Genomic DNA, 27,483 nt, shown 5'->3' with positions numbered 1-27,483 from the left:
CACCCACCACCTGGGAAATGGCTCAACTAGTTGGCTGAGGAAAGACTAAGGCAGAAGCTGAGCATTGAGCTCAAAAGGGTGCTCTGGGTCTTGCCAAGGTACCAGCAATGGAAACAAAAGACCTTGAAGTGAGAACAGCTCAGACACCTTAAGACTAAGCAGCACTACAACATTTTCTGTACTGTTTGCCACCACTAACTTGACATCATCCATAACAACTGTACTCAACAGGATCACTCATTAATTATGTCCAGCTTTGAAGATAACTGTGCCTAGTTCTCTGAAGATCACGTTGCAACCCACCTGAGTGGACACCTACAGATTAACCCAGCCAGATTCTCTTCTTCCTTCCCATGCTTCTTCATGGGTGGGGCAAGCCTTTGTGAGACACCCTTGGTAAGCAAGGGAAGAAAACACAGCCCCCATAGAACAGCCCAAAGTTTAGCACAAGTTTGCTTTGGCCTCTGAACATATGTTCCTGCAGCAGTTAACCAGGTCAGTCTCTCTCCTCCCTTCAAATACTTCATCTGTGTGACACAGCATTTTCATTTGTTTTTCAACCCAACACCCATCAGCCATTTTTCTTCAGTGAGAAGGTAAACACCCTGTTTTGTTTTCCCATCTGTATTTAAACTGTGAATGGAGTGAAGCAACAGGCTGGGAAGCAGAAAGAGGAAAGCAGCCTGAGTGGAAGCGATACAAGCACTGATTGCAACCAGGCTTTTCAGATGTATGAAAAAATAACTCCCTCCCCCAAGGAGATACTTTGGAAGCTGAAAGCCAAGAACTTAAGTACAAAGGCTTTTGTTTTTATTGACATTGTAAGAAACATTTTTTCTTTGTTACAAAAAAGCTAAGTGGTTCTGAAAGCAGAAGTACAGTTCATATGTACACAGTGCTACAGACCCTTCAGATCAACCTAAGGCTTGAGAAACATCAGATCATAACTGCAGGTTTATCAAATGAAGACCACTAAGGCCTGTTACAGCTGAACACTATTCCTACCGTACATAAATGTATTTACATGTTCTCTTTTTTTGTTTTTTTTTTAAAAAAAGGATTACAAGCTTTATAAAAAAAATTTAAAAATTGAAAAAAAAAAGCAACACTTTTTTATCTTACACATCTGCAGGACCAACAACAGTAACTGTTCCATAGGAGACATTCCACCAATCCAAGGACAATAACACATGAATACCAGAGGTTTACAAGACGTTTTGGACACTATTAACAGTGGTATGTGCTATTAGGTCAATGGCAAGTACAGCCTCATTAGGAAAATTTGGAAAACACATCCTGGTCCCTCTCTTTTACAGGGTCAACGCAAAATAAGGCACATACATTGTGAGAATATAAACACTGCTGTCCAGGCAGACAATCCATGGCGAGACAGGCATGACCTGCCATCTCACTGAGGGGCAGGAGGTCAGCAGCCAGCCAGCATCTTAATGCAGGAACCATTTGGGGCCATTCTCCAAGGAGAGAATTACATAATCTGCCACATGGATGTGTGGAACCACTGTACTCCCCAGCAAGGCCCATGTGGGAGCCCACTGACCTTCCTGCTGACATACCTTTCCTTCACCTGCGTGTAACTGGCAGATAAACTCTTCACTGGCAACTTCCACTTCGTGGAAGGTGAAACTGTCTGGAGAAACACACATGCTTCAGGCAGGCTGAGTGTTACTGATGTGCCCAAGGCCACAGTAACGAATTTGGAAGACCCTCACAGAGCCATTACAAGAAATGGTGATTTAGACTTATGCTGCAATGCTTTAAAAATAGAACATTCATGATATTTGTGCATTTTCTGTACTCTTGGCTGAGCAGTCAGTTTCCAACAGCTATGCAAAAATCAACTGATGTGCCAGGTACTCCAAAGCAAGCTTTGACTCCGAAACTGGCAGAGGAAGAGTAGAGGGGTGCTAGTAAACTCATCCCACCGGTGTTGAAGGGACTTTCCCCAGACTGCCTGCTACAGGCTGAGAAGGAGGTTGACAAGTGAAGGCTGGTGTCCAGTGTAACAGTGCTATGCTCAGACAGACAAGCCTACCTCATCAAAACAGAACCAAAACCCAGGATAGATGGGCTATGAGGTATTGCTACCCTTACAGGTACAACAACCAGACTCTTTAGTATAAAACAGAAAAGCGTGAGAAAACACTAAAAACTGAAAAGTGACACATGAACATAATGGTACATACACTTAATGGTGAAAATGATAAATCATTTGCACAAACTCCCCAAGGACACAGTGGAGTCTCTGATTCTTCAGCTTCAGCCAAATCAAATGGGATGCCTTTCTTGAGCATGTGGTTTCTACCAAGACACACTGTTGGCCCAAGACAAGGCTAAGTGAGTGACAAAGGTTTGTCAAATCCAGGAAGGCAAATTGGCTACTCAAACAGTCCCTTTCAGCCTGGAGCAATATGAATGGCTCCTTCTAAGCTCTGATGGATCACATCTGTTAATAGCTTCCCAGCATCAATTGCACCAACAGATACAATTATGAACTGGAAAATTGTGTTTAAAAAATAGTTGAGGATGTTTGGGGGTTTTTTAATGTATTGGCTCCATAACAATAAAAGACTTCTCTCCCCAGCCACCTACTCCCAGGCTGGTCATAAGTCTCCCTGTTGAAATTGTTTATAAACATGTAATTGATGGCTTTAATAAACAGCCAGGATTGGTTACTGAGAACTGTCTGAAACATGTCCAGCACAGCCTCTCCTCATGCCTACAGTGCTGCTTCTCTGCAGGGCTGTGAGCTGTATCCCAATGCTGCAAAGCACAACATGGCCCTTGGAACATCCTTGCCCCTGGGGACCTGCCCAGTGGAATGCATCCCTTCTTGTTCCAGCAGCAGGGCAGGGACAATGGTTGTGTACAGGCAGCAGGTCTCTGCAGGGCCTTTGGACAACGAGAGGGCAACAGGGAGCAGCTACCTCCTGCTGCCACAGCAATCCAGTGATTTCCCATGGTGAGCTGTGCCCAGCTGCCCGTGCAGCCCAAGGAGCACTGCAGGCAGCCTGTGATAGCTGGTCAGGGGCAGGGAGGCTGGGAGGGCAACTGGCAAAGGGAACAGTGCAGGATGAGTGAACATCTGTGCATGGACAAGGTAAGAAGAAATGCTGGCTGAAGATACAAAGAAAGACAGCAGCTAGATCATGATAAAAGGTGTAGGCTATTTACATTTGTCTTGATTTCTGACATTCCAGCTCACAGTGCAAATCTCTTGGCACATGCTGTGATAAGCTCAAATGTGGCCCCTGCACCAGATTCCTATGATGTTTTCCTACTGATTTATAGATTCATCCTCTAACAGCTGTTAACAGATCAATGCTATCTGTCAGCTTCACTGAGATTCCATTCCTACATATTTCCTCAAATGCCATGTCCTGAATCAGCTGGTATTTCACTCTTTCTTTCACAACTGAAAAAAAATTATGGTTTTCTAGCCTACAGAAGTTACCTTCTGATTTTGACTGGGCTAAAGTTTATCTGTATTTTGAAAGTGACTATGCTCCCTCTTCTCCCTGTATGTCTACTATAACATCTGCTCCTTACAGGCATGAAATCCATGACTGTAAGTGCCTGCACAATTTGCATCCCATAGTAGGACTTCAGTATTTATTGGGATTTAACTGCAAGGGCTGGAATTCCATGCAGCTTCTAGGAGTGGGTGAACCTAAACCGTGGTCTTGTGATTGTTCCCCTCAGCAGCCTGTTCACCCAGGAGCACTGTGTGTTCAGGGGTGCAGACATGGAGCCCAGCAGAGCCAAAAACAAGCCAGGGCTCCCAGAGCAAATGCCACACACCTCTACCAGTGAGCAGCTTCATGATCACAGTCCGTTGGTTTCAATTTTTGCCAGTGTAATTGACCCTGGGCAATGACCCACTGGTTTGCTTTGAAATTAAATGCACGTGGTGTCACCAAGAGAGAGAGAAAGAAGCTGGGTTGGTCTTTCTGAGCTTTGATTAGTTGCCAGACAACTCAGTTGGTTAGAGCATGGTGCTAATAGCATCAAAGTTGTGGGTTTGATCCTCATACAGGCCATTCACTGAAGAGTTGGACTTGATAATAATTCCAGATCAGAATAGTCTGTGATCTGTGATGACTTGCTGCTCCTCTTGTTTCTTTGCTATTTTTAATGGCAGCTTAAATTTCTTAATTTTGTAAAGCCTGGATACAGTGGAAAAACATTTAAGATTATCAGATTGCTTGCAACTGCTTTGATTTATTTGGCCAGTCTGAGAACTGGGCCAGCCATTCATTTTCTACTTCTTTTTCATGATATGCCCCTGATGTTTTTGAAGCTGTATGTATTCATGGAGATGTTTGGGCTAAAGGGGATAAACACACAGTTCTTCCAGCCAATAAGAACCAGTGGCTCAGCAAAATACACCTCGACAATTTGCATTAAAAATAAAAGTATTCCCCAGGATGAAATACTGCTATTTTGTTATTTCATTGTATGAAATACTTCATAAGACCCTGATTGTACCTCCACAAATGTGGTATACATTGAGAAGACTGTAGACTACCCAAGTCACTGCACACGCCCATAATTCTGCTATCCAGTCATTTAAAAAAGAAGGCTGAAAACCAGAATACCAAATATTGCAAAAGATGAGAGCTGGACTATGAACAGCTTCCTGGTCCTCTCCTTCCTCTGAAATAGGTTGAACATGACACAATCTTAGTACCATTATCCATGGCAGTGACAGCTATCTCTGTGTGTGTTCACAAAATCCTTAAGTTTTTTGCTAGAGATCAAAGGGCTGATGGTTTTTACATTTATTTGCTTGAACCTCCCAACTTTTTGTGCTCCATGTTTCTGAAAATGCAGCCCAGAGGTACCATGGCAGTGCATTTCTAAACTGGTTTTCCACCTCAGTGTGATGTGTCCAGTGCATCCAGAGAGGATTTCATCACTGTATGCTCACTTCACATTGTGCCTGGTTTAAGGTTCAAGGGGAAAAGTTGCAACAGTTTTAAGGTCTAGCTTCATTTGAGTAACAGAAAATTGTCAAGTCTTTTCATCAGGTCTTTCTTTACAAAAATACCCCCAAAACAAAACAAAACAAAAAAAAAAAAAAAAAAAGAAACAACATGCACTTCACACGTTTACATTGGTTTACAATTAAAAAACAAAAGGAAAAAAAAATAAGCATACAGACATTCAGAAAGAGAGAGAGGGAGAAAAGAGAGAAAGGGAGGGAATGGGCATAGCAATACTGATTCAAAACTGAAATGGAAGACAGTTTCTCCCTAGAACACTTTAGGGTTTTCAGAGTCCTTATTCCATAAAAGGAATATACTTGAAACACATCCCATTTAGGTGAGATGAGATTGCTAAAATACATACACAACTAAAAAATATGAGTCCTTTTTTTTTCCCATCTGTTATCTCCTAAGTGTTTTTTGTTTTTTATGTCTATTGCATAACAGCAAGAAACTTGCTTTCTTCTGCAAGTGAGGTCAACAAAGAGCTCATGTCCCCAATAGCCATGTTGGTTGTGCTTACAGGCATAGCTGGGAATGTAAGAGATGCTCGGGGAGTGGTGAGGCGTGAGGAATTGCGGGAGACATTTTGAATGATACTTGGGCTCAGGGCTCCCGAAATTAAGCTGACATGGTCCCCATCATCTATGATAGCATCAAAATCTATCTGCACACTCTCTAGACTGGTGTTGTCAATGCTGTCAACTGTGCTTGACACTTGGTTAGCCCCCGGGGAAAGAAGCTCAGATGAGTTTTCAGTTGCAGTCCCCTGCAGCAGGCAGCTGGCTTCTGAACCAAAGAAAGAACCTGTTTTCATAGCTTGGTGGCTAAAGCCCATGGTTTGGTCATATAACTGACCAGAGTAATTCTGCATGTTAGAGCAGAACTGCTGTGATTGACCTTGCATTTCCATCTTAATGGTGTTTACCCTGTACATCTGGTTGCCATCACCTATGTGTCTTTGCTGTTGGGACAGGTTGTTTCTCAACATGTTTTGCCGTCTGTTGCTGCTGTAATTAGAGCATGACTGGTAACTTTTGGCCACTGACAAACCTGAAGGCTGGCTACCAATGGTGTGAGACACCAGTGGACAACTCTGTGGCCCTTGATACAGGCTGCCTTGTGAGGTAGGACTAACCTGCCCTAGCATCATTTGCCCAGACTGATTGACTCCCTGGTAATGAACACCATCTCCGACTGGCTGGCTTTGCAAATATTCTTGTTCCATCAAATTCCTGTCCTGCATCCCATTTGCCATACTGGTGGTTTGATCGCTGGATGCCAGGGGGTGGCTGAAATTTTGTTGGTTCCCATTCACTGGCATGTTGCTGATTCTCAGCTTCTGCCCTTGCACTGCCATGCCACAGGTATTGTCTGTCACCCCAGACATCATTGCTTGCCTGCCCATGCTTTCGCTGTAAGGCTTGTTGGACTGCATGCTGAAAGAATCCCCGGCTCCGCTGCCAAGAGTCACATTTTGCTGTAAACTGTAGGAAGTGTTGTTCTCCACCAGGTTCTGGTAGCCATTCTGCTGGGCCATGTTGCTTCTCTCCAGGTTCTGCTGCTGAGCCATCATATTGTTATACAGTCTGAAGGTCCGAGCCTGCTGCACTGCTGACCGCTGACCACATTTCAGCTTTGAAGGAGACAAGTCAGAACTCCCTGAGCTTACTTCATTCCACTGAATGGGCAAGTCGCTCTTATTTGCCTCGGGTCCCGCCTGCTGGCTGCTCGGTGGAGGGGCTTGGTCAAAGTTGCTGGGGTTGTTGCTTCCTGAAACTGAGCTGTGATGCATTTTGTTGCTGTCTAGGACATTGTTCAACAAATGGTCGTATATGCCCTGATTCTGGGAATTCAGATACTGGACCACATCATCTGGCAGGAGATCCTCATCATTCAGACTGCTACCTGCTTCCATGGTAGCAGCCTCCAGGGCGACATTCTCACTGATGCTCGGAGGACAGGGGGAGCCGAAGCTGCGGAAGACGCCACCCTCAGAACGGGTGTAGTTCTGAAGAACAAGGTTGCGTTTTTCCGTGGATGGAGGCAAAGCAGGAGGGTTAAAGCTATTTAGACTGTTGAAACGCTGGACTCTCGGGACAGAGAGGTTGTCGGAGGCCATTCTGACTGGGTCACTGGCTCTCCTTGTCCCGTTTCCTACAGCTTCGTGAGACAGAAAATGCCTCCTGCTGTAACCGTTTGCCCCACCATCACTACATCTTCGAGGGACATTCACTGGAGGCAGTGGAGATACTCCAGACTCCCTGCAGTCACCCAAGAGTGCCATTCTTGTCTTGAGGCTCATCCTCTCCATGTTAGGCAGTGGAGTTGGTGGGGGTCCACCAGTAGCTGCTGCATATTTAGCTTTCAGCCTGTATTGCTGGGCTGGGGTGAGGCTGAGAAGACTTGGCAGGTCATCACACTGGCTGGCTTCACTGGAGCGCCGGGAGGCGTCCGTCGAGATGGGGTCGTAGGAGTCTGCAACGCTCACGTTCTGTGGCCTTCCCTCTGCCTGCGAGGCATCGCTGGACCTCCGGCTGGAGAAGCAGGGTGAGATTCCAGAGGACCTGCGGCTGCTCAGGTAGGCTGAACTGATTGTGCTAGTATTGCTGTCCCTCCTGTTCAGCATGTTCAACACAGTGATGTCCGTACTCGAGAGTTCATTCCTGTTTGGCAGAATAGTCATGGATCCTCCGACACTGCAGCTGCTGTTTGACTGGGTACCTGCGGGTAAAATTCACAGTTGAACAAAGTAGTATGATCCAGAAACTGGTGTGAAAAACACACAGTAAAGAAGTAAGTGGAGTCTAAGTGAAGAACACCATCACAGCCAATCACAGCAGTGCTCTTTCTTGAAAGAAGCAGGGATAAAAACTGTGTCCTTAGGTTAAAAGTTAATTCAGAGACTCAAGGGTAACATTTCAGTGTGAATCCCAGCAGAAAATTTATAGCCTGTAGCCACAAACTGTCATCAGCTGGTGCAGTGCAGCTATGCTGGCTGATGTGCCAGGAGGACACATTTGTAAGGGAGCTTTTTATAGGCAAAATATAATTGAACAGGCATTTGCATGGGATGGCAAAATATACAAATTGGAGGCTATTCAAGGTCATTTCTAAGACTTCTTGAAATATTCTTGAAATAACTCCTAACAACTGCAAAACATCTTTGCTGGTTTCCTTGATTTGGTTTTAAGTAAACAGGACAAATTTCTTAATTTTACATAGTTTCTTTTGATTGAATGGGTCTCAGAAAACCTGGGCTGTTACTGCTGGGTGGAGCCCAGAAACCTACAGGCATGCTGTAGGCAAAGTAGGGGCAGAAGCAACATCCAGTTTGGTCATGAGCAGCTCTTTGGAGGAAAACAACTGGGGATCTTCAGAGTTCAACCTCGCCTTGGTCCCACTCATGGGTATCTGCCCTTTTCAGCAATAGCATCTGTACATATGTTTTATTCTATGTGTGAGAGCAGGGTATTTAAAGGGAAGCCCACTACATCTCTGCAAAGGCTGCCTTGCAAAAGCCTCAACAGTAGGACTTTCATACAATAAACTCAGAGGTATTTATTTCTTCTCCATTTGTCTAAAAACAAGACAGAATTATGATAATCTTGAGTCAAAACCTTTAACTGAAGAGAATATTTAAAATGTGATTATTGGCTCCCTCGTTAGCCCTTGTTCTGTAAAACCCAGGACTATCAGACTTCTCAGAGGGTGGGTAGAAGGACTTTCAGTGAGGGAATAAACATAAAGTGATCAATTTCCAAATCATTTCACAGCTGCTGAGTTTCCTAAGCTGTGCAACTCTTGCAAGAGTTGCAAGATTGAGCTAGTAAGCAACAAGATTTAAGGACAAGAAGTGTTATCACTCCTGTTATGTGTATCTCACCGTTTCCTATGAGAGGCGGCAAGGTCGGGGCTTTGGAAGGTGGAACGGGGTTCAGTCTTGGAAGCATTCCATTAACTTGTTTCAACCTTTCTAATTTCACTTGCTCCATCCATTTGGTCCCTGTCATATTCCTCCTGGCCTGTAAGCCAAGTGCTGTGGTGGCTGTGGAAATGGTAGAGTCCATGATTGGGGTTTCATCGATGACACTGAGGTCTCCTACACTACCACCACTGGTCAGAGTAAGCTCGATCCCATTGTTGGAATAGTTGCTGATGGGGGACTGTTCGCTGCTGCATGTAGACTGACCACCAGGGCTTGGCTGAGATGTCTGTTGGAGGGAAGCAAGAGACAAAAGAGCGTGAGGATTAAGCAATGTTAACCAGAGCATTTGTGCTAAAAGAAGGTCTAAATGGAGCTGAAGATACAGGTATGTAAAAGTTCAGCACTGAATGATAACAGTGATCATTCATAAAGAGACTGTCTAGATATTTGCTTCAACTGCAGTGAATGGCATTTTAAAACACAAGACTAAAATCCCCTTCACATGTTGCTGATGGTATACAATGTATCTCCATAAGACATTTATGAGTTATTCCCAGAGTTACTTCTATCGCTTCAAACCATTTGTGAGCAGGTACGGATGGATACCCTACTTTGCTTATGTGCTGTTCCCAACTGAAGCTGCAGCTTAGAAAAACCAAACCAGAATTGAGCCATGTTACAAGGTATTAGCTTACCCTGCTAGGCTTGCAAACAAACAAACAAACAAGACTCCAACAACACTGGAATTTGGGTTTTTTTAATTAGGCTTGTGGCTAAAGAATGTAAGCATTTTCCAGGCTTAAGGCTCATTGTTACAAGCAGTGGTTGGCCTGAAATGCTGGCATGTAATAAAACAGGGACAAAGCATCAGTGCAAAAAATACTGTATCATATTATCAGCAACCCGTGACCCTGGCAGCATCAGGTCTATCTTACACCTCCTCTTATACCTAACTTCTACCACCTCTGCCCTGAATCAAGACAGTGATGATCCACTAAATAAAACCCTTTGTTTCATTTGAATTTAAGAATTTAAGTAGACCATACAGGCTGATAATCTGCAGGGATATAAACAGGCCACAATAACATCTTTCTTAACAGGGAGTGTTCCCTGCTGCTCTAGCAGAACTCTTGCTGTGGGGAAACACAGTCTTGATTTACTTCTGGGACTTTTTATAAAGTTCTCACAAAAGAATGGAGAAATTGACAAACTGACAGACAAAACAGGAAGACAGACAGAAGTCTCTGGACTTAATATCTCACTGTAAGGTTCTATCAGTGTGATCACAAATCAGTGGGGCATGCAGTATCATTTTGCTCACAAGAACAGTTTCATGTAAGTATTTAACTTTTAGGGTTTCTGATGTGGTTTTGTTTTTTGATGTTGTTTTTTTTTTTCTGCCACTCTGTGATCTTTATGTACATTTTACTGAAAAATGAGATCTTGAATTTCTGATGTGGCAGGGACGACTCTCACTTTAAACATCAATGAATGAAGACACAGATTCATGGCACTGCTGTAGTTTCATATGCCCCTAAGGAGTCCATTTGAGATTCAATAACTCTTTTATTATTTCTAACTTGAATGATGATACTTAGAATTTATGAGGCCACACTGAGTAAGTTCATTTCCAAATCCTGGTCGTAGCAGATTTGGTGACAAGAATAGTAATAACAGTTATTATACGGAAGAAAGTTTTGTGTTTCTGGACAATAGCTCCATGCTATATGGAAGAAGAGTAATAGTGATCAGAAACCTGTTCTTGTAGCAGATGTCAAGATTGCAGTGAGGTAGGGTACAGAAACTGGACTGTATTATCAGGACATATATTTCTAGATGTGCAATACAAAAAAATGGATGTCTCATCTAGAGGGGAAAGTACAAAGACATTTCTGAAGATATTTCACCAATATAAGCCAGATTTTTCACGTCAAGTGTTGCAAAATGCTCACAACACATTACAATTGGGAATGTGCTTGATGGATTGCACATTACTAAATAAAGGAATGATTGAACAAAAGGCAGAAGACTAAAATAAAAACATAAATAATGTTGCAATAAGAAAAAGAGCAGAAAAGTTAAAATGCCCTCACCTTATTACCCACTGTCCTTAGGAAGTTAGAATAAGACATTTAAGAGCATTAGACAGAAAAGACATTGGATTAGTTGAAAACCAGAAAATATACCCTAGTTCATACATGCAATGAAAAACAAGAAACACAGAATTATTTTTAAAATGCAATTTTCAGTGAGAAATATTTAATAATGAGTAAGCTATAGGCATTAGTACCCCTCTTCCACAAGTTTTCCTGCTAAAACTGTGTTCAACATACTTCAGTTACAGGTTTATCAAGCAAAGCAAAAGAGATTTTGTTCCTTGGTAAACTAAAGTAGTTATCACAAAAGATGGTAGAGGACCTCCTTTAGACTTCGGGAGGAGCCTGCTCTTAGTCCTTTGAAGTTTTGGAATTTAGTATTAATACTGAACAGTTTGAGCATAAGTCTTAGGCACAACATAACAGTAACTCATATTTCAGTGAGTAATCACTTTGAATTGCAGCATGATTAACAGTATGAGCAGAATTTGGAGGGCTCATATTTGTAGTCCCCAAGGGCTGGATACAGATGAATCATAGACCCAGATGGGGAAGAGGATGGAGTGGCTGCCTTTGAATTAACCCTTGTGAAGAGGGCAGATGGCACATGAAATTCAGGCAATAAAATAACTTGTATATTTAAGATAGCATCTCAAAAAATGGAATACAGTCCTTTCAACAGTTTAATGCAATATGTCAAGGTAAAACAGAGAAAGGATCTGCAGACTGTCAATTCAGGTGGATTTAGTTAAACTTGGATTAGGTTAACTTGATTAAGTATCAGATAAACATAAGAGGTCACATCACAACAGAAATGTTATCAAATGATGCCCATCTGCTGTTTAAGAAAGTCAATTAATCAGTTTGGTCCATCACCCAAAAAGCCTCAAGCCCCTAAAATCTGGCTGCTTCCCCAAGTTCTCCAAAAATGGTCATCAGCAATATCATCATTTTAGTCATTTGGACTTATTGTGGCTTGGTTTGGTTTGGTTCTTCCTTATTCTGGCTTTCAGCCTGCAAGATTCAGATTCACCCACTTTCTTCTGGAAACAGAAGGGTGGAAAAAATGTGTTGGTTTTTTTTTTAATGAAAATTCTGATTTTCTCATACTATACTTATTCCAGAAGATGGAGTTTTTTAAGAGAAACAATTATTGAGGCAGCTGCCAGCACTGCACTTATTCCATATTACACAGATTAGATGTAATCTTTTTATTTTCTATTTCTTAGTCTTTAAAAACAATTTACAATGTAAACACAGAAGAAGACCTCACAAAACCAAGCCTTGTGAGCCAGAGCTTACAGACTTGAGCGCTTCATAAAGGGATTGCTAATTGGTTGCAGGAAGAAAAGGATAAAGGGGGTGGCACGGCGTATTGCATACCATTGGTTTTTCTGACTTGACGGCTTTCACTTGGAGGCATTCTTCACGCTTTGAGGTAGTGTTGCTGAGGTCCTTCTGCTCGCCAATCGCACCCTGAGTCTGCTGGCCTGGTGACCGGGTCTGGGAGTGGCTGCCTGGGTCCCTTGGTGGCGGGGGCCGTGGGTGGATGTCCCCCCGCTGCTTCTTGGTGACGTGCGCCTCGGGGCCGTGCACGGTCTTCACGTGCTTCCGCAGGGAGCTGGGGTCGGTGTAGCGCTTGGTGCAGCCCGGGATCTTGCAAACGTAGGGTTTCTGACAGCACACAGAAATCACTGAGGTTAGACTTGGTTCCATGTGGGACTCCTGAAGAACTCCTTGCAGCACAGCTGGTGTCACAGTTACATGCTTTCACAGTGAATCTGTTACCTAATTTATGGTCTTTACAACAACTGAATCATAGAATGGTTTGGGTTGGAAGGAATTTTAAAAATTATCTAACTATTCACTTCCTTCCCAGCATGGGCAGGGACCCCTTGGTCAAAGCCATATTCAAACCTGGCCTTGAACACTTCCAGGGATGGGGCATCCACAGCTTCTCTGGGAAACCTCTACCAGTGCCTCACTAGCCTCACAGTAACCAGTTTCTTCCTTATACTAATCTAAATCTACCCTCATCAGTTTAAAGCCATCACCCCTTGTCCTATCCAATTGTCACTGCACCTAGTCAAAACCATTAGCTCCCCTTGGTTCAGAAGTTAGCATTTAGTGCTGCACAATTGATTGAGGGCAGAATCTCTCATGGCAAAGCACAACTGGCACAGCTTTCATTAATCTTAGCAGAAGAGTCAACTCAGCTATGGCACTTTATGAAGACTAATCTAATTTTCAACCCTGGCCCTGGCCCTCAGCAATTGGATAGCATTCCCAGTATGCCTAGTACCTATTACTTGACACTGAGAGGAACAACCCCCTTCAAAAGATGCTGGGCCATTTGTTCAGGCAGAATTAACTGAGAAAACATTTTTTTCTGGCTCCTTCAGATCACCAGTACAAAGTCAACACATAAGATACAGTGCCATGAACATTTTCACATTGCAGCAATATATGCATTAGTTCTATTATTACTGCTACTACCATAACTCACCACTCATTTCTTTAGAAACCACTTTATCTGTGAATTTCTATAGTTCACTAAGCAATGTAGAATAAAGTAAATTTACTGTCTTATAAATTAACAAAGCCTTTGTTCTCGTATTGTGAGGGGATTAGAATGAAGAGCTGAACACTTCCTAAATCCTTTAATTGCCTCAGGAAGCAAAGTATTGTTCACTCACTTTTATTACTGAATTGTTTCCAAGAAACTACTATTTTAAAGGATTTTTTTCAAAGAAATAAAGAGACCTTCATGCAGAGTTTCTCAGAGGGGTTCTCTATCTGCTTACACATGACACTGTGGAGCCTTTGACAAACATAGCTTTGTCACAGCTGTCTAAGGCCTGAGACTGCTTCCACTGACATCAGTGGAAAAAACCCTCTCATTTACTTGACTAAGAGCAAAAATGAGCAATTTAGAGATGATGTTGAGCTACTGGGGCAGGTTTTCTCAAGTTGCTATGGAAGTACAAGTCACTGAGCTCTCCTCTGCATGAGTAAGGCATATTGTCATCAAGATGTGTCAGCTGTTTTAAAGCTCTCTGTAGGTTACCTACTTAAAGCTGGTACTGCAAGCAAGTGCTGAATTTGGTCTGTGTTTTTCATTGTGTTCACATCACACCACCAGGATATGCTGCCCTAGAAGATTAGCCTGTTTTGGTGTGAAGTAATGGTGAAGGAAATGCTTCATTTGCCCCTGTGGCTGTACCTATCAGAAATCATGTGCAGCATAACTGTTAGACATACAATCCTGATCTTAACACAGGGGCAGGTCACATTGATAAATATGAGAAGGTCTAACTCACCAACTAGGCAGCACACAGACTGGTTCAGAAAGTGAATGAAAAAAGAAAGCTCAGGCAGCTACTGGCAAGGCTTGGTGAACTTCCTTCTACCTTGGTGACCATTCATGAAATCACAGCAAGGCTTCAGTGCCATTATTAGGTGGGCTGCTGAAAACACATGTGGCAGGGATGAGGAAACTCAGAGATGTGCAATGCCCTCTGCTTCCCTTGTGACTGAAGAGATGCTGCAGGGCAGGGACTGGAAGAAAATGAATGCTCCCTGGAGATCTGTTGGCCCTAGTGTGTGCCTGCCACAGACCCCACAGCCAGCTAGAGAAAGATACAAGCTGTGTGGAAATGGATATAGCTGCTATAGTATGCCCCACTCATCCAGGACTTCCAGGTTTAGGCTAGAGGTGAAGCAGTATATGTCAAGAAGGAGAGAGTGGACTCTGAGATGTGAGATTGAGATGATGTGACTGTGCAATTTTAAATGGGCCAATAAAACATGGTGTGATTCCTGGAAGTTGAGGCAGCAGTGACAGGAAACACAGTAATAATGAGATATTACACTGAGAGTTTGGGAAACAGATGTGACTGCCACAGCTGGTTTCCTTGAGAAAGGTCATATTTCCTCTGCTGCATCCCTAGTCCATGAGGTCTGTTCAGGACAGAAAGAAAGAGTAGAAGAGGCCAGACAAGAAGGAAAAGGCATAACTCAGAACTTAAAGGGCAATCCGTGCTTTCAAGTGTGGAGACTGTGGCTGTCTGCTGCACACCAAAGTATGCTGGGGAAGCTGCATCCCAGCAGATGCCTGGTGCCAGCACAGGCATGGGGATGGGCCCAGGCAGTCAACAAACCCTTCCAGATCCAGAGGGAAAAATGATCCCAGCTTTACAGGGAAAACAGGATCTGTCCCTGGTTAATGCATGTGTTTCCATTAGAATCCCTTGTTCAAAACTCTCGTGCACGTAATAAAACGCCAGGTCTGTATGACTTGCTGTGCCTCTCCTCTGTAACACAATGCTATGACCACACTGTAAGTCTGCTCAACAATGAATTAGATTAATCTTTTGAAGCTGTGCTTACTTACTTCATTGGAATGAGTCCTGTTTTGGTGCTTGGCCCTGTCAGAGGCATTGGAGAAAGCTTTGTTGCAGCCTTCATGTTCACATACATATGGTTTCTCTCCAGTGTGAGATCTCAAGTGCGTTTTCAAGTTTTCTAGTCTGGAGTAGGCCTTTGTACAACCTTCAAACTGCAAACAAGAAATAAGTCTGGTTTAGTTTTAATCTTTGGACTTGCAGAAAACAGTAAAAGTAGACTTAGAAAAGTTCCAAAATTTTCAAAGCCTTCATAACCTTGTCTAAGGTAGTTTTGATTTGGAGTGTTTTAACGTTACCCAAGCAAACTCCACCACAGCTCTAGTTCAAATGCTTTCAGCATTATGTAAATCTTTTCTTACAGGAGACCACAGTATTTGTGTACTTTTACTAAGACTGAAATCCATTGCAAAGCCACCAGGAGGCTGGAGGCCAGCACCATTATCAAGCTCTGTGAGAGAAAGTTCCTTTAAATAATTAAGCAAACTAAGCCCTGTTTAATAATGCCTTTTGGGGCTCCTTTGTACTTTAAACTTGAGGAAGTGGGTCAAATCATCCAGGGAATCCCCTCTCCTAAAGCTATTGTCATGTGGTCGTGCTGGATAACAAAGCAGACATTGCAGTCTCTTCTCCACAAGAGTCTGACAGATAAGAGCTCAGGGAATGCAGCACTCATCCTGCTCTGTTTGTTCTCTGCAGCCCCAGCCGCCCTGTACCAGTCTGGAGTAAAGACCCCTTTACTTACAGTGCATTTGTGTGGCTTCTCCCCTGTATGTCTCCTCATGTGGACCACCAGCATGTACTGGGCTTTGAAAGGTTTCTGCTCTCGGGAACAGTCCAGCCATCGGCACACAAACTCTTTCTTCTCACCATGGATGTGGTCATTGTTGATATGCTGTTCAGGTAGAACAGAGGTCACAGCTTAACAGAAATACAACATCAGGGGCAGCCTAATTGTAATTTTGCATTGGAAGAGCACCAGAGATTCAGGTATGAACTAGGTCCTTGTGGTACCAAAAGAATAAGATCATCTGCACTTCCAAGTGACAACAGTGTTCAAGTTACAGATCCCTCTGGAAGTCCACTAACACCCAAGATTTTTTTTTTCTACTGTGATCAACAGACTTTGGATCAGACCTCAGGGATACAAGGTGACAAATGGATCCTGGATAATCTCATGCACGACTCCACTTGTGTGATTCACATTGTACTGCTTTTGCAGAGCAGGGAAGCGTTACTTAAGTGCTGCTCAACATAAACAAGATTTACACAATTAGGCCTTTAGAAACATATCCTCCAAAGTGAAAAATCAACAGAACTGCTAAATCAAGTTTCCAACCCAAATTTTAACTCACTTCCTGTTACTCATATTTTCTTCCACTCAATGTATTTAGTTCAGTAAATGTACAGATCACGGCATACACTGTGAACATAAACTCTGAGTACTGAAGCACACATCAAGCCAGTTTTTGCCATTGCCAAGTCTGGCTCTGCCTGAATATGTGTGGGAGTGACATCAGCCCCAGCCCTGCTGACTTGCAGGCACATCTTTCCGTGGTCAGTGTCATCCATGTGAGTGTATCCAGAAGCAGGACAGGGCTGTGTACCTTTTACTCTTCCACAAAATTAGCTTGCTCTGCTTCTTTCACTAAGTTCTAGCTCAGAAAAGCATTTAAAAATGGATTTAATTCTCTCTGAGTGGAAACAGGCAGGTGAAGCAGGGCCAGCATCAAAATAGGTTTTTTTTAAAGGTTTAACTGTTTGAATCTTTTTATATAGCTTTAGAAAATAAAATTAAAAAAAAAAAATAAAAAGAAACTTCACCTGGACTTTCAGAATCTTTTTTTTCCCAATAGAAGCTACCCAACTCATCCTCCCAGAGTCTTGGAGGAATCATTCCACAGTGCCGTACTTCTGTCATTGTGCCACTAGATGGCCGCATTACTCAGCGAATGACATTATTCCCACTAAGGCACCCCCAAAAAGTCTTTCCAGTTTTAATTTGATCACAGCACAGGAGTGAAATCTGTATCTGTTCCATAATGGGCCCACAGAAAATGCCAGCAGTACAGAAACTCAGTAGCTCATACTGGAACACAAAGAAAATAATCCAAATATTTTCTGAAGTCTTGAAATCAGTCAGAAAGTCACATAAAATCACATGTGCTCAAAATTATGTACCATGTCCATGGAAAACAGACATCTATTGCCTGTAAAAGATGGCAGATCTTTTCCTGAAACTTTATTGCCATTTCTTAAAAGTTGTTATGAGGTACAGTTTGCATGAACAGAGCAGAGGTGCTGGGCAAATGGCATCAAAAGAGTTCACTGAGGGTAATGTGTGCTTTCTTGAAAGAGAAAGAAGTAACAGGACAAAATTGAATGCATTCAAGTAATTAATGGCTAAATCTCTCTGTAACCATTGCAGACTGTGTGTTATGTGGTTAAACCTGCACAGCCAGGAAGGGGATGGAACTTGAGTGTGTGACACAGGCTTTCCATTTGATACAAAAACCTCAAGGCTGGATCAATCACTTCACCACAGCACCTCTCTTTACCTCCTGCTGTGTGGACACTCAGGCACCATGAGGGCTCTTTCAGAGAAAATCTCCATAGGACAGTTTTTTCTCTTTGTCCCTGCAGATCAGCTTGCTCCCTGCACTCCAGACCTCTAGTCTTTAACAGCATGGGAATCCTCTAGAACTGATCTTTCTCATGGGCCCAAAAGTCCTTTCCTCACTCTCTCCCCAGCCCAGGCTCACTGCAGCAGCTGACAAAGCCTGCTGAGAGTGGTGATGATCATTTGCCTCTCTCCATCACTGGCTTACTTGTCAAGTATCTTGTGATCATCCTCTGGTCTCTCACAACTGTGGCCCTCCATACACGTTTGCCCCGCTCTCTTATTCGATCAATCCTTTCCCAGACTCTCTGATCTTTGTATAATCAAACCCCTCTTTGTGCTGTTTCCTCTCATTGCTCCAAGTGGCCCCTGAGAGCTCACCTGCAAATCTATCTCATTCTCATTCAATCCCTCTGAGGATCTTACCTTTAGGGAAAGCCTGCAATAAATGAGCCTGTGATCTGCTAATCGAGTAATTTATTTGTTTCACAGGTGAGCTGCTTAATTGCTTTTTGCAGAGGGGTGATATTTTAGGATACCTACAAACATGTCCAAATACTGAAAGACTGGTCTGGAGGAAGACACTAAACACAAAATCAGCACCAGCAGTGCTCTCAGCTAAGGACATTCACAGTATTTGTCATCCTGAGATTCAAACACCCTCACTTACTCAAATTATGATGAGAAAACTCACCAGTCATCTGCTATGGACATACAGGCAGAAGTACACAAATGCAAATCACTGACTAAATCTACACTGGGATTTTTTACCATTATCACTTGGCGGGAAGAATGTGCAATTTTTGCTACGTTTAAAGAGGAGGGAAGTCTCACTGTGCAAACAAGATCATTTAGAAAAGTTCAGAAGTTTGTGAACTCTAGCATTCAGGTTCTTTGACTCAGATAATTACCTTTGGATTTTACACGGTGTTTTTGGCTCCCTAGTCTCTATTATGAGAGGAAATGAACAGTTTTGAGCTTGTAAAACAAAGAACAGTCAGGAATAAGAGTATTATGCAAAGCAGAAGCTTTGGTACAGTACAATAAGGATTTATAGGGTTTCAATTTATAATCTGTTTGTAACCTTATTACACCCATGAAATGTCACATTCCAGGGACTAGATCAGAAGGATTTTTTTTTCCTGGTGAAATTGAATTTTGATGAAGTTTCAGGGTGTGAAAAGGCTTTTCTTTTAATTTTGTGGGCCCAAACCTGCAAGTTTTACTTATGTCTGTAATCCTTATTACAGTAAATAGGCGCATGAAAGCCAATGATATTACTCCCTAGTGTCAGGTTTGCTAGCATAAGGCTCTGAAGCACCAGCTCTGTATTATTAAGAATTTCTGACCTGAAAAAAAAGCCCCCATTAAAAGCTGGAATTCTACAAGCTATCTCCCGTTGCAGACAGCTCCAAAAAGCTGCTAAACAAGGGTCATTTGCAGAATACCAGTCACTTTCATGCTAGTTCAATGCTTATTAGCAAACCTCAGTTTGCCCTGGCTCATTTTCTTTTCTTTAAAAAATGTTATTATTATCATCCAGTTCCAAAATACCCTAAAACAAATAGAGGGAGCTGACCTATATACTGATTTTGGTCTCAGAATGACCTGCCTTTGAAGGAGAAAGCTCTAAGATGGATTTCAATTCCAGAGCATAAAACCCACTAGATTAATTGAAATCAAGGCTGAAGTTTGCCTGTCATTTCTACTGGGCAATCTCAAAATCTAGGTATAAAGGGAAATTCAATCCACAGTATCCTGTAAGCATAAATGCTTACATATTAAGAAGTACTATTGAAAAGGGAACACCTTAAATCATGCATGTTCTCATATAATCCATGCCAACTGTACCTGTTACCTGTATATTGTAGCAGATGAGATGAGGTGGCATTGAAGGTGGGATCTGCAATAATCTTGGTGTTCCATTTCCCTCCTCCAAGACAGTTTTTAGAAGGAGAATCTGCACACCCCCTAGCTGACTGCGTGGTACCCATCAGCTATTCAATACATAAACAAATGCCAAATGTGCTCTGGCAATAGTCAAACAGCTGGAGGAAAAGCCTCTCCATATCAGTGGCAAAACTTAGGAATATCAGAAAGAGAATGTCACCATAACTGGGATTGCATCTGAAAACAAAGTGCTATTTGGTGGCAAGAGCAGAATACTCTGGGAGAATCTCACATTTCTGTTTTCTAACCTAGACATGCTACTAAAGTATAGGAGAAAACTAGGAAGAGACCATCCTGTATTGATATAATGTGATAAGTTAGTGGCAGAGTGAAAAATATATCACCATTGCCAGAATTAGGTTAATTTCAGTTATGCAATGGCAATTTCAGATTTTTATCTTCTCACAGTTATTTCCCTGTATTTAAAAAAATTTAAAAAGAGATGCTAAATAACTTCTCACTAGATCTCACCACCGACATGAAGCAGAGGCAGCATTTAAATCATCTTCCAGCACAAATCTCCCCCTGTGCTGTACTGTCACAAAAAGTCCCTCAAACCAGCACAGCTGCTGCATTTGATGCACAGGGGACAAAGTGCTAAAGGTGAAGAGACATTGCAATAGAACAGCTGCTAAACACAGCCCTTCCTGCAGCTGCACAGGAGAGCTCTGGAGCCCACAGAGGGGACATGTGCAGAGTCTGTGTCTGCATACCAGGCTGGATACCTCTGAAACTGGTTTGGAAGGGGATTAGCTGTCCCTGACCTGCAAGTCCTGCAGGGAACACTTTTATTTCTGTGTTTTGTGCAGGGAATGTAGATTTGTCCTTAAGCCCACATACAGTTAGAAATGGTTCTTGGTCACCAGGCCCGTCCCCTCACTATGGCAAGTCCCACTGCACATAATCCTGGTCATGAACAGAGCTTCAGCTTCTAAGTACCTTGGTGATCAGCTCACTCTGCTCCCAGTGGAATGCTCTTCTAGGAACTCACTCTTCTGCTGGTTAACAACTAATTTCTAGTTTCGATTTATTCACAGCCAATTTATATTCATTTGTTCTCATGCCAACGCTATCCTTCAGCTTAAACAGCTCTGCTTCCCTGCAGAGTGTTTAGTTCTCTCCCTTCCCCACCCTAACTAACTGGCAGACAGCACTCTCCTCTCTGTCTTCATTTGCTGGGTTAAATAAATTAGTTCCTTCTGGTCTTCTCTTCAACGACCAAGTCCTCATTCCCCCCTTAACCTGCTTTGGCTTGAGGTGGGGAAGTCCGAATCCCATTTGTCACTTTGCTCCCAGATTCCCCATTGTCACTTTGAGGACTGTATTAGTCCATCAGTGGCCCTCTCAGCCTCTTCACCTGCTCTAGTACTGCTTCAACCTACTTGACCAGAATAGCGTGAAGTACACCTACTGAGTGCCTCGTAGCTTGTGAATGTGCCTCTCCTAACACAAACCTCAGAAAAGAGTATCTTCTACTATGGCCACAGCTGAGGCAGAGGCTTAAGGCCCAGGAAATCTGAAGGCCACATTCACAGGAATATTTAGATCTTTGATTCCCACCAAAAGTAATATGTTCATGAGTGGCGTGCATACTTCTGAGGTTCTTGACCTACACAGCTTCCTGAGATAACCAAGTGATTGCAAAAAGAATATCAGTGTTCAGAACAGTGACAAGGCAGCTCTTAAGCAAGTCCCCAAGCTTGCCTGCTCCCCAGGGATGCAATATGCAACTCATCAGTGCTCCTTGTTACCATTTTAGGTAGTCAGGCAACTGAGAGATGACATCAGACAGGCTTCCCTACCATCTCATTAACATCTTGATGAAGGTTGACTCCATCATCCACAGCAAGATGAACAGACAAAGGCATTGTAAAAAAGTCAGGATATAAAGGAGGTCCTGGTGAGCCAGGAAATCTCCCATGACAATAGAAATCTCATTGTGAGGAGGAGAAAAAATGCATCTCCATGGAGTGAAATTCCCAGCAGACTTCTCGGACACATTCCAATCACTGCAGTCGAGTCTCTCTCTAACCCCTGTGACTCTCTGTTAGAACAATGTATGCATTTTAATTTCCTCTTATCTGATGGAAAATAGGTACAGATCCTGTCTGTCCTTTCCTTACTAAAGATTTTGCAGTCACAACCAGGCTAAACAGCCCCAAGAGAGCAATGTCTCCTCCCTGCCGCTCAAGTTGAGAGTACACTTTTGACCCTGTGTCCTTAGGGTGGCATAAGTACTTAAGCCATTTTTAGTTCCAGAGATGGAAGAAGCACTTAAGCTTCTTTAAGCCCTTATGGTGGCATAAGCTCTTAAGCTGGTTGTAGTTCCCAAAGCCAAGTGGACACTATAGCTACACATGAAGAACTCTGCACTTCCACATAGTCACATGCCTGTGGAGAAGCTCAGATAAGTATCTCCAATCCTGCTTCCTTTCCTTTGGGTACACTTAGTGTTATTTCTTTAGAGTTCTTGATGCTGTCTTTCACACTTTATGGAAGATTTAAGAAATGCTGTTGTGACAGATCTCTGCTAATGCTGATTAGCAACATGACATTCATACAATTTGCCGATCTGGCCCAAAGCAGGTCAGTGCCTCCACTGCCTTGACACCTTTACTAAAATGGAATACACACAGTTAAGATCATCTGGATCTTAGAAACACTGCACAGCAATTTCCTCAGAGTATAATGAATACAATGTGCACTGTCTGCACTGCACTCCTCATGTCACTGTGTTTGATCTTGTCACTCAATCTCTATACTTAATTTTCAACATTTTCCACTAATGAAGCCCCATGTTCACCCTAGATATGGTCATGATTGTAAACCTAAATGAAAATTAGTGGCATGCCACATTCCATAATCAGCTATTTTTGGGTTACATGTGAGAGGAGTGTGACTTTTTTAACAGCTGCAGTGGTTTAACACTAACCAACAACTGCCTACCAGCTTCATTCCCACCATCCCCTACCAGCAGAATGGGGTGAATTGGAAAAAGGTAAAATCTATAGGTTGGGATTAGAGTAGTTTGAAATCCAAAATAAAAACTATAACAACACTAATAATGATAATGATGAAAAGGGAGATAAGAACAGGGACATGAATACTAGCCAATAGAAACAAGCAATGCACCATACCCCTGAGCAGCAATTTCCAGCCCCTGGTTTATATCCTAGGCACAATGTTCTGTGGTATGGAATATCCCTTTGGTCAGTCTGGGTCAGCTGTTCCCAGCTGTGTACCCTCTCAGCTTCTTGTGCACCTGCTCCCTGGCAAAGCATGGGAAACTGAAAAATCCTTTACTTAGGGGAGGCACTGCTCAGCAACAACTAAAACATCTGTATATTATCAACCTTATTCTCATGCTGAATCCAAAATGTAGAATGTACCAGCTATTAGGAAGAAAATTAACTCCATCCCAGCCAAAACAGGATAAAAACATGCAAAATTATATATATACTCAAATATTTGTAACTTCAGTGTGACTAAAAGTGTTTTAGAAGTGTTCTAGAAATGTCCTAAAACTCATTAAAAAAAAAATTCTCATACTCATTAAGAAAAAAAGCAACTACATAAAGTTTCAGTAAAAAAAAATTGTTATTTTTTATAGAAAAGAGTGAAGCATGTGGAAAATGCAAAATGTAACTTACCTATTTTACAAACCCAACATTTGAACTCTGTGTCCATGACTGTTAATACTCAATTATAAGAATATAAAGAGACTCCAGTCAGCATTCCAGCTGCATTAATGCTTGAAGCTCATTTATTACTGTGCTGTTCTGGATAGCATTTCTGTCCCTTGAGAACTGGCAATAGCAGTCAATGAAGAGGAATCACAATTAGAAGCCAAAGTCAACTGAAAATTATGATGATTGATAACTTGGGATAACCCATGTACAGAGAAGGATGGGATGACAGGCACAGGAGAAGGGCAGCAAAGGCTGGAAGAGAGGATGGAAACAGAAAGGAAGGAGGACTTCAGTGTCTGAGGGAGCATTCCCAAATCAATGGTAGACTGAAGGGAACCTCAGAGATGTTGCAACAAACAGCTGGGGTCAACAGCTTTCCTGGACCAGCTCAGCTGCCACTGGGAGAAGACTCGGTTTACAGTCATAGTAAAGATTTAGTAAAGATCTGGAGTTCAGTGCAACACATGGACAGAGAATGTCCCTCTTTCAGAAGTCATACAGATTCAGAAGCAAAGAATGCACAAAGGCCAAGAGCAATCAAACTAATAATGGCTAATGAACTTTTGCATTTTGTGGAGTCTATTCCTGCCTGAGCAGGAATCATCTTTCTGCCTCAAATGCTGTTTAAGCAAGCCATGGTGAATCAAATTACTTTTTACGTGTGGGATTGGACAAGGCTTGTTCTCTTAATGTGAAACTGTATTACTAATAAGCAGGAATATGCTAATTCAAAGGACACAGTTCACCAGGACTGTTTGATTTTTACCTCCCTCTTTCAGCTGAAAATATAGATCTGATTTTTTTTTAATCTCTCTGCCCAACAACAGCAATAAAATTTCTAAATCCCCCAGTTTAAAAAAATATATATTTTTTCTTTCTGTTTCTCCTTTTGTTCTCTTGCAGTAAATCCTGTAGTTGTGTTCGTTGCCTATCAATAGGTTAAACATATCCAACTTGTATGTTTAAATGCTAAAGACAGAGAAGTCCCCATGGATACGTCAATCATTGGCTCTTGTACAAAGAAAACACTGTATTTTGCTCAGAAGAGCTTTCTGTGGCAATTTAAACACAGTGAGACAGACACAATATCCTGGAGAGAGGAAAACCTGCCTTATTACATTCCTGACCCAAGAGAAAGGATCTGCCCTTAGGATATAAAGAGAATCAGTGGGGGGAAAAAAAGAGAAAAGTTATCTAATCCTAAAAATAAAGACAGTGGTTCATAATACAGCATGACCTTCTTTTAATCTCTGATATAGCAGCTATCCAGTATGGATGTGGTAGAATACCAACAGGGCAAACACAGCTTTCTTGTCAGGCTGGGAACCAACTCCCTCAGCCTGTGTCTGTTTCCAGGTTTTGGACAGCTTTTTGGTTGACTCTGGTATATTCTGTGGAGTGAATGAAACTTATGGGATATTGCAGGGATTCTTTCCCAATAAGATCACATCTTGTTCTTGTTTCATTTATATACATATATTCACATATGCAGTAAAGTCTGTTAGCAGCAAAATGCACTCCATCAAGGGCAATGTTTTACAGCTCTCCCTTGATTTCCTGTGTCAGAGCATGCAGCTATAAAGCAATGGGCAGAAATCACATCTTTATTTGCTACACCTGAAAATCTAATAAATGAGATTCTGCGGCGACATCAACATAAATGTTGTGGACATGAATCATTCCAGTTTTACAGTGGTAGGAAAGGTGTTTTGATGACTCTCAGGTTTGTTTCTTCTCTGATGTTCTCTTCCATAGCCCTGTCAAAAATCACGTGCCTGTTTTTTCTTGGAACTTGCATTCTTGTATTACTAGATGGGACACTAATAGGTGAAGCTGGTATAGTGCAGGAATTCCAGCTTTCTTCACTCCATTTTTTTTTCCCAGTTGTAGAGATGTAATTTTTCAATGCATGCTACCATGATAACTGGGTTTTACCCTCACTTGGAAGAGTACAAGGGGCCAACCACAAGCTGAGCACTCTGGTGTTTCTCCCAACACCTTTTCCTACCTTCCTGTTGTCTGCCGTGCTTCCCAGCTCTCTTGGCTGCCCTCCCTCCCAGCTGCATCTGCTGCAGTGCTCCCTGCACAGCTCCTGCAGGTTGTGTTGCTCCCTCCACTGCACTGCATGGGTGCTGGCAAACTCTCCTCCAACTTCCACTTGTTTCAGGATTTTTGTTGGTGTAGACTGTGTCTGAATAGTCTGAGTGCTGCTCTGAGCACCTGAACTGCTGTGCTAACTGCACAAAAGCCTTTGCTGTAGGGGTTTTCCTTTTTAAAAGGCAGCACCACAGGTAGAACTCCATAACTTTCAACTTCACCAAGACTTCAGCAATGCACAGAATTCACTTTTACAAAAATTAGCTTTTATATATATATACCTGTGTGTGTGCTTGTGTCTGTGTGTGTGTGTGTGTGTGTGTGTCTGTGTGTTTGCCTCACTTCTACTTAGTTTATTTTAATGCTCCTCACATTTCAGTCCCCCAATTACACCTACATTTCACCTATCTTCTATTTAAATGTCATATGAGAAAAATACAGGATAATTAGGTACCTGTAGCATAACAAGAGCCCCAAAACAAGCTACCAAGGAGAAAAGCAGAGGGAGGGAAAAGACAGGTGAAATGTGTACCAGTGATAGAGAATTTAAACTTGGCTCGAAGGACCAGGGCTGGAAGAGGAAAGTTAACAAAGGCATTTTTCTGAAGGGTTGAAGACCCACTGCTGATGACACGATCAAACTGTGATGTTGATCTTTACAGTGCAATAGCAAATGAAGGTGGTCCTCTCCCAAATCCTATACTCTAGCCCTGCACTGATGATCATCAGCCTGTTCTGCCTGCTTTCTCTCATTCTCCTCCATCACATGTGCATATCCAAGCTCTCCCCACAGGCTTTCTGAGCGCTGGCTACAGGCAGGAATTCTACAGCTTGATCTGCAGGAAGGACTCCTGCCTTCAGGAAACAGCTTTTCAGCATGATTGCAAAGAGGTGCAGTGCCTGTTCAAGCCATAAGCTCACAAGAGAGGAAATTCACTTTGCAAAGAGCTCCACATTCCCCTCAAATCCATTAGACATTCCTCTCTCAAATAAGCCAAAGTAGTAGTGCACAAACAAGGGAGAGGTTTTCCTACAGTTGGATGGGGAAGAAGGTAAAGACTGGCCAAACATCTGCCCTTCCCTCCCTGGTTCTAAGACTGCCAGAGAATGCTGCCCAGAAAATGTATTGTCTGATACCTTCTAGGAGTGGCTGAATAGGGAAGGAGAGAAAACCACCTGAGGCTCCACTTCAAAATTTTCTGCTTCATAATCTTTGCATTTAAGGATAAAAATCAATTTTATGTGCAACTGCTGGAGAATTTCCAGGAAAACCATGTTAAAAATCTCTCTCACAGGCAGTACCCAAGGCAAGCAATGGCTTATTCTTCTTTACAAATCTGAATGTGGGTACATCTGTGTACAATCTTTAACAAAAACATACAAGACTTACCTTAAAAAAAAACAACAAAAAAACCCACCAAACTTGAACAGCTTGACACTTAGCACTGCTACAGATGTTAGTATAACACACTTAAAAGCATATTTTCTATTTCTGGATTTTTCTCTCTGGCAAAGACAGACCACAGAGGACTCCTGCCAGCACACATGAGAAGGAAATAATCATAAAGAGGCATTACAATAGGTTATTTCATCTTATTAGCAAATAGTATTAAGAATGAAAATACCGTTCCTGCTTTTGACAGAAGCACACCAGCACACACAAGGCAGAACTAAATACTTTGGATGTTTTCTCA

The 27,483-nt window shown here is 42.4% G+C and overlaps 1 protein-coding gene across 5 annotated transcripts in view; it reads right to left on the bottom strand.

Annotated features, from left to right (window-relative positions):
* Positions 1-799: 799 nt before the first annotated feature.
* Positions 800-27,483, bottom strand: part of GLI3 (GLI family zinc finger 3) — a 203,898-nt gene continuing 177,214 nt past the window's right edge. For all 5 annotated transcript variants that reach the window (XM_079301522.1, XM_079301524.1, XM_079301521.1 and 2 more), the window contains 5 exons: positions 16,179-16,328; positions 15,424-15,588; positions 12,414-12,704; positions 8,893-9,220; positions 800-7,730 (listed from right to left, as the gene is read on the bottom strand). In XM_079301522.1, coding sequence (XP_079157648.1) covers positions 5,440-7,730; positions 8,893-9,220; positions 12,414-12,704; positions 15,424-15,588; positions 16,179-16,328 — 3,225 coding nt within the window. In that variant the 3' untranslated portion in view covers positions 800-5,439. The remainder of the gene's footprint in view (positions 7,731-8,892; positions 9,221-12,413; positions 12,705-15,423; positions 15,589-16,178; positions 16,329-27,483) is intronic.

This window comes from Erithacus rubecula, assembly GCF_903797595.1.
Source record: "Erithacus rubecula genome assembly, chromosome: 3".
Classification (NCBI taxonomy): domain Eukaryota; kingdom Metazoa; phylum Chordata; class Aves; order Passeriformes; family Muscicapidae; genus Erithacus; species Erithacus rubecula.
Note: the sequence above shows the minus strand (reverse complement) of the source record. Positions and strands in the feature narration are given on the sequence as shown.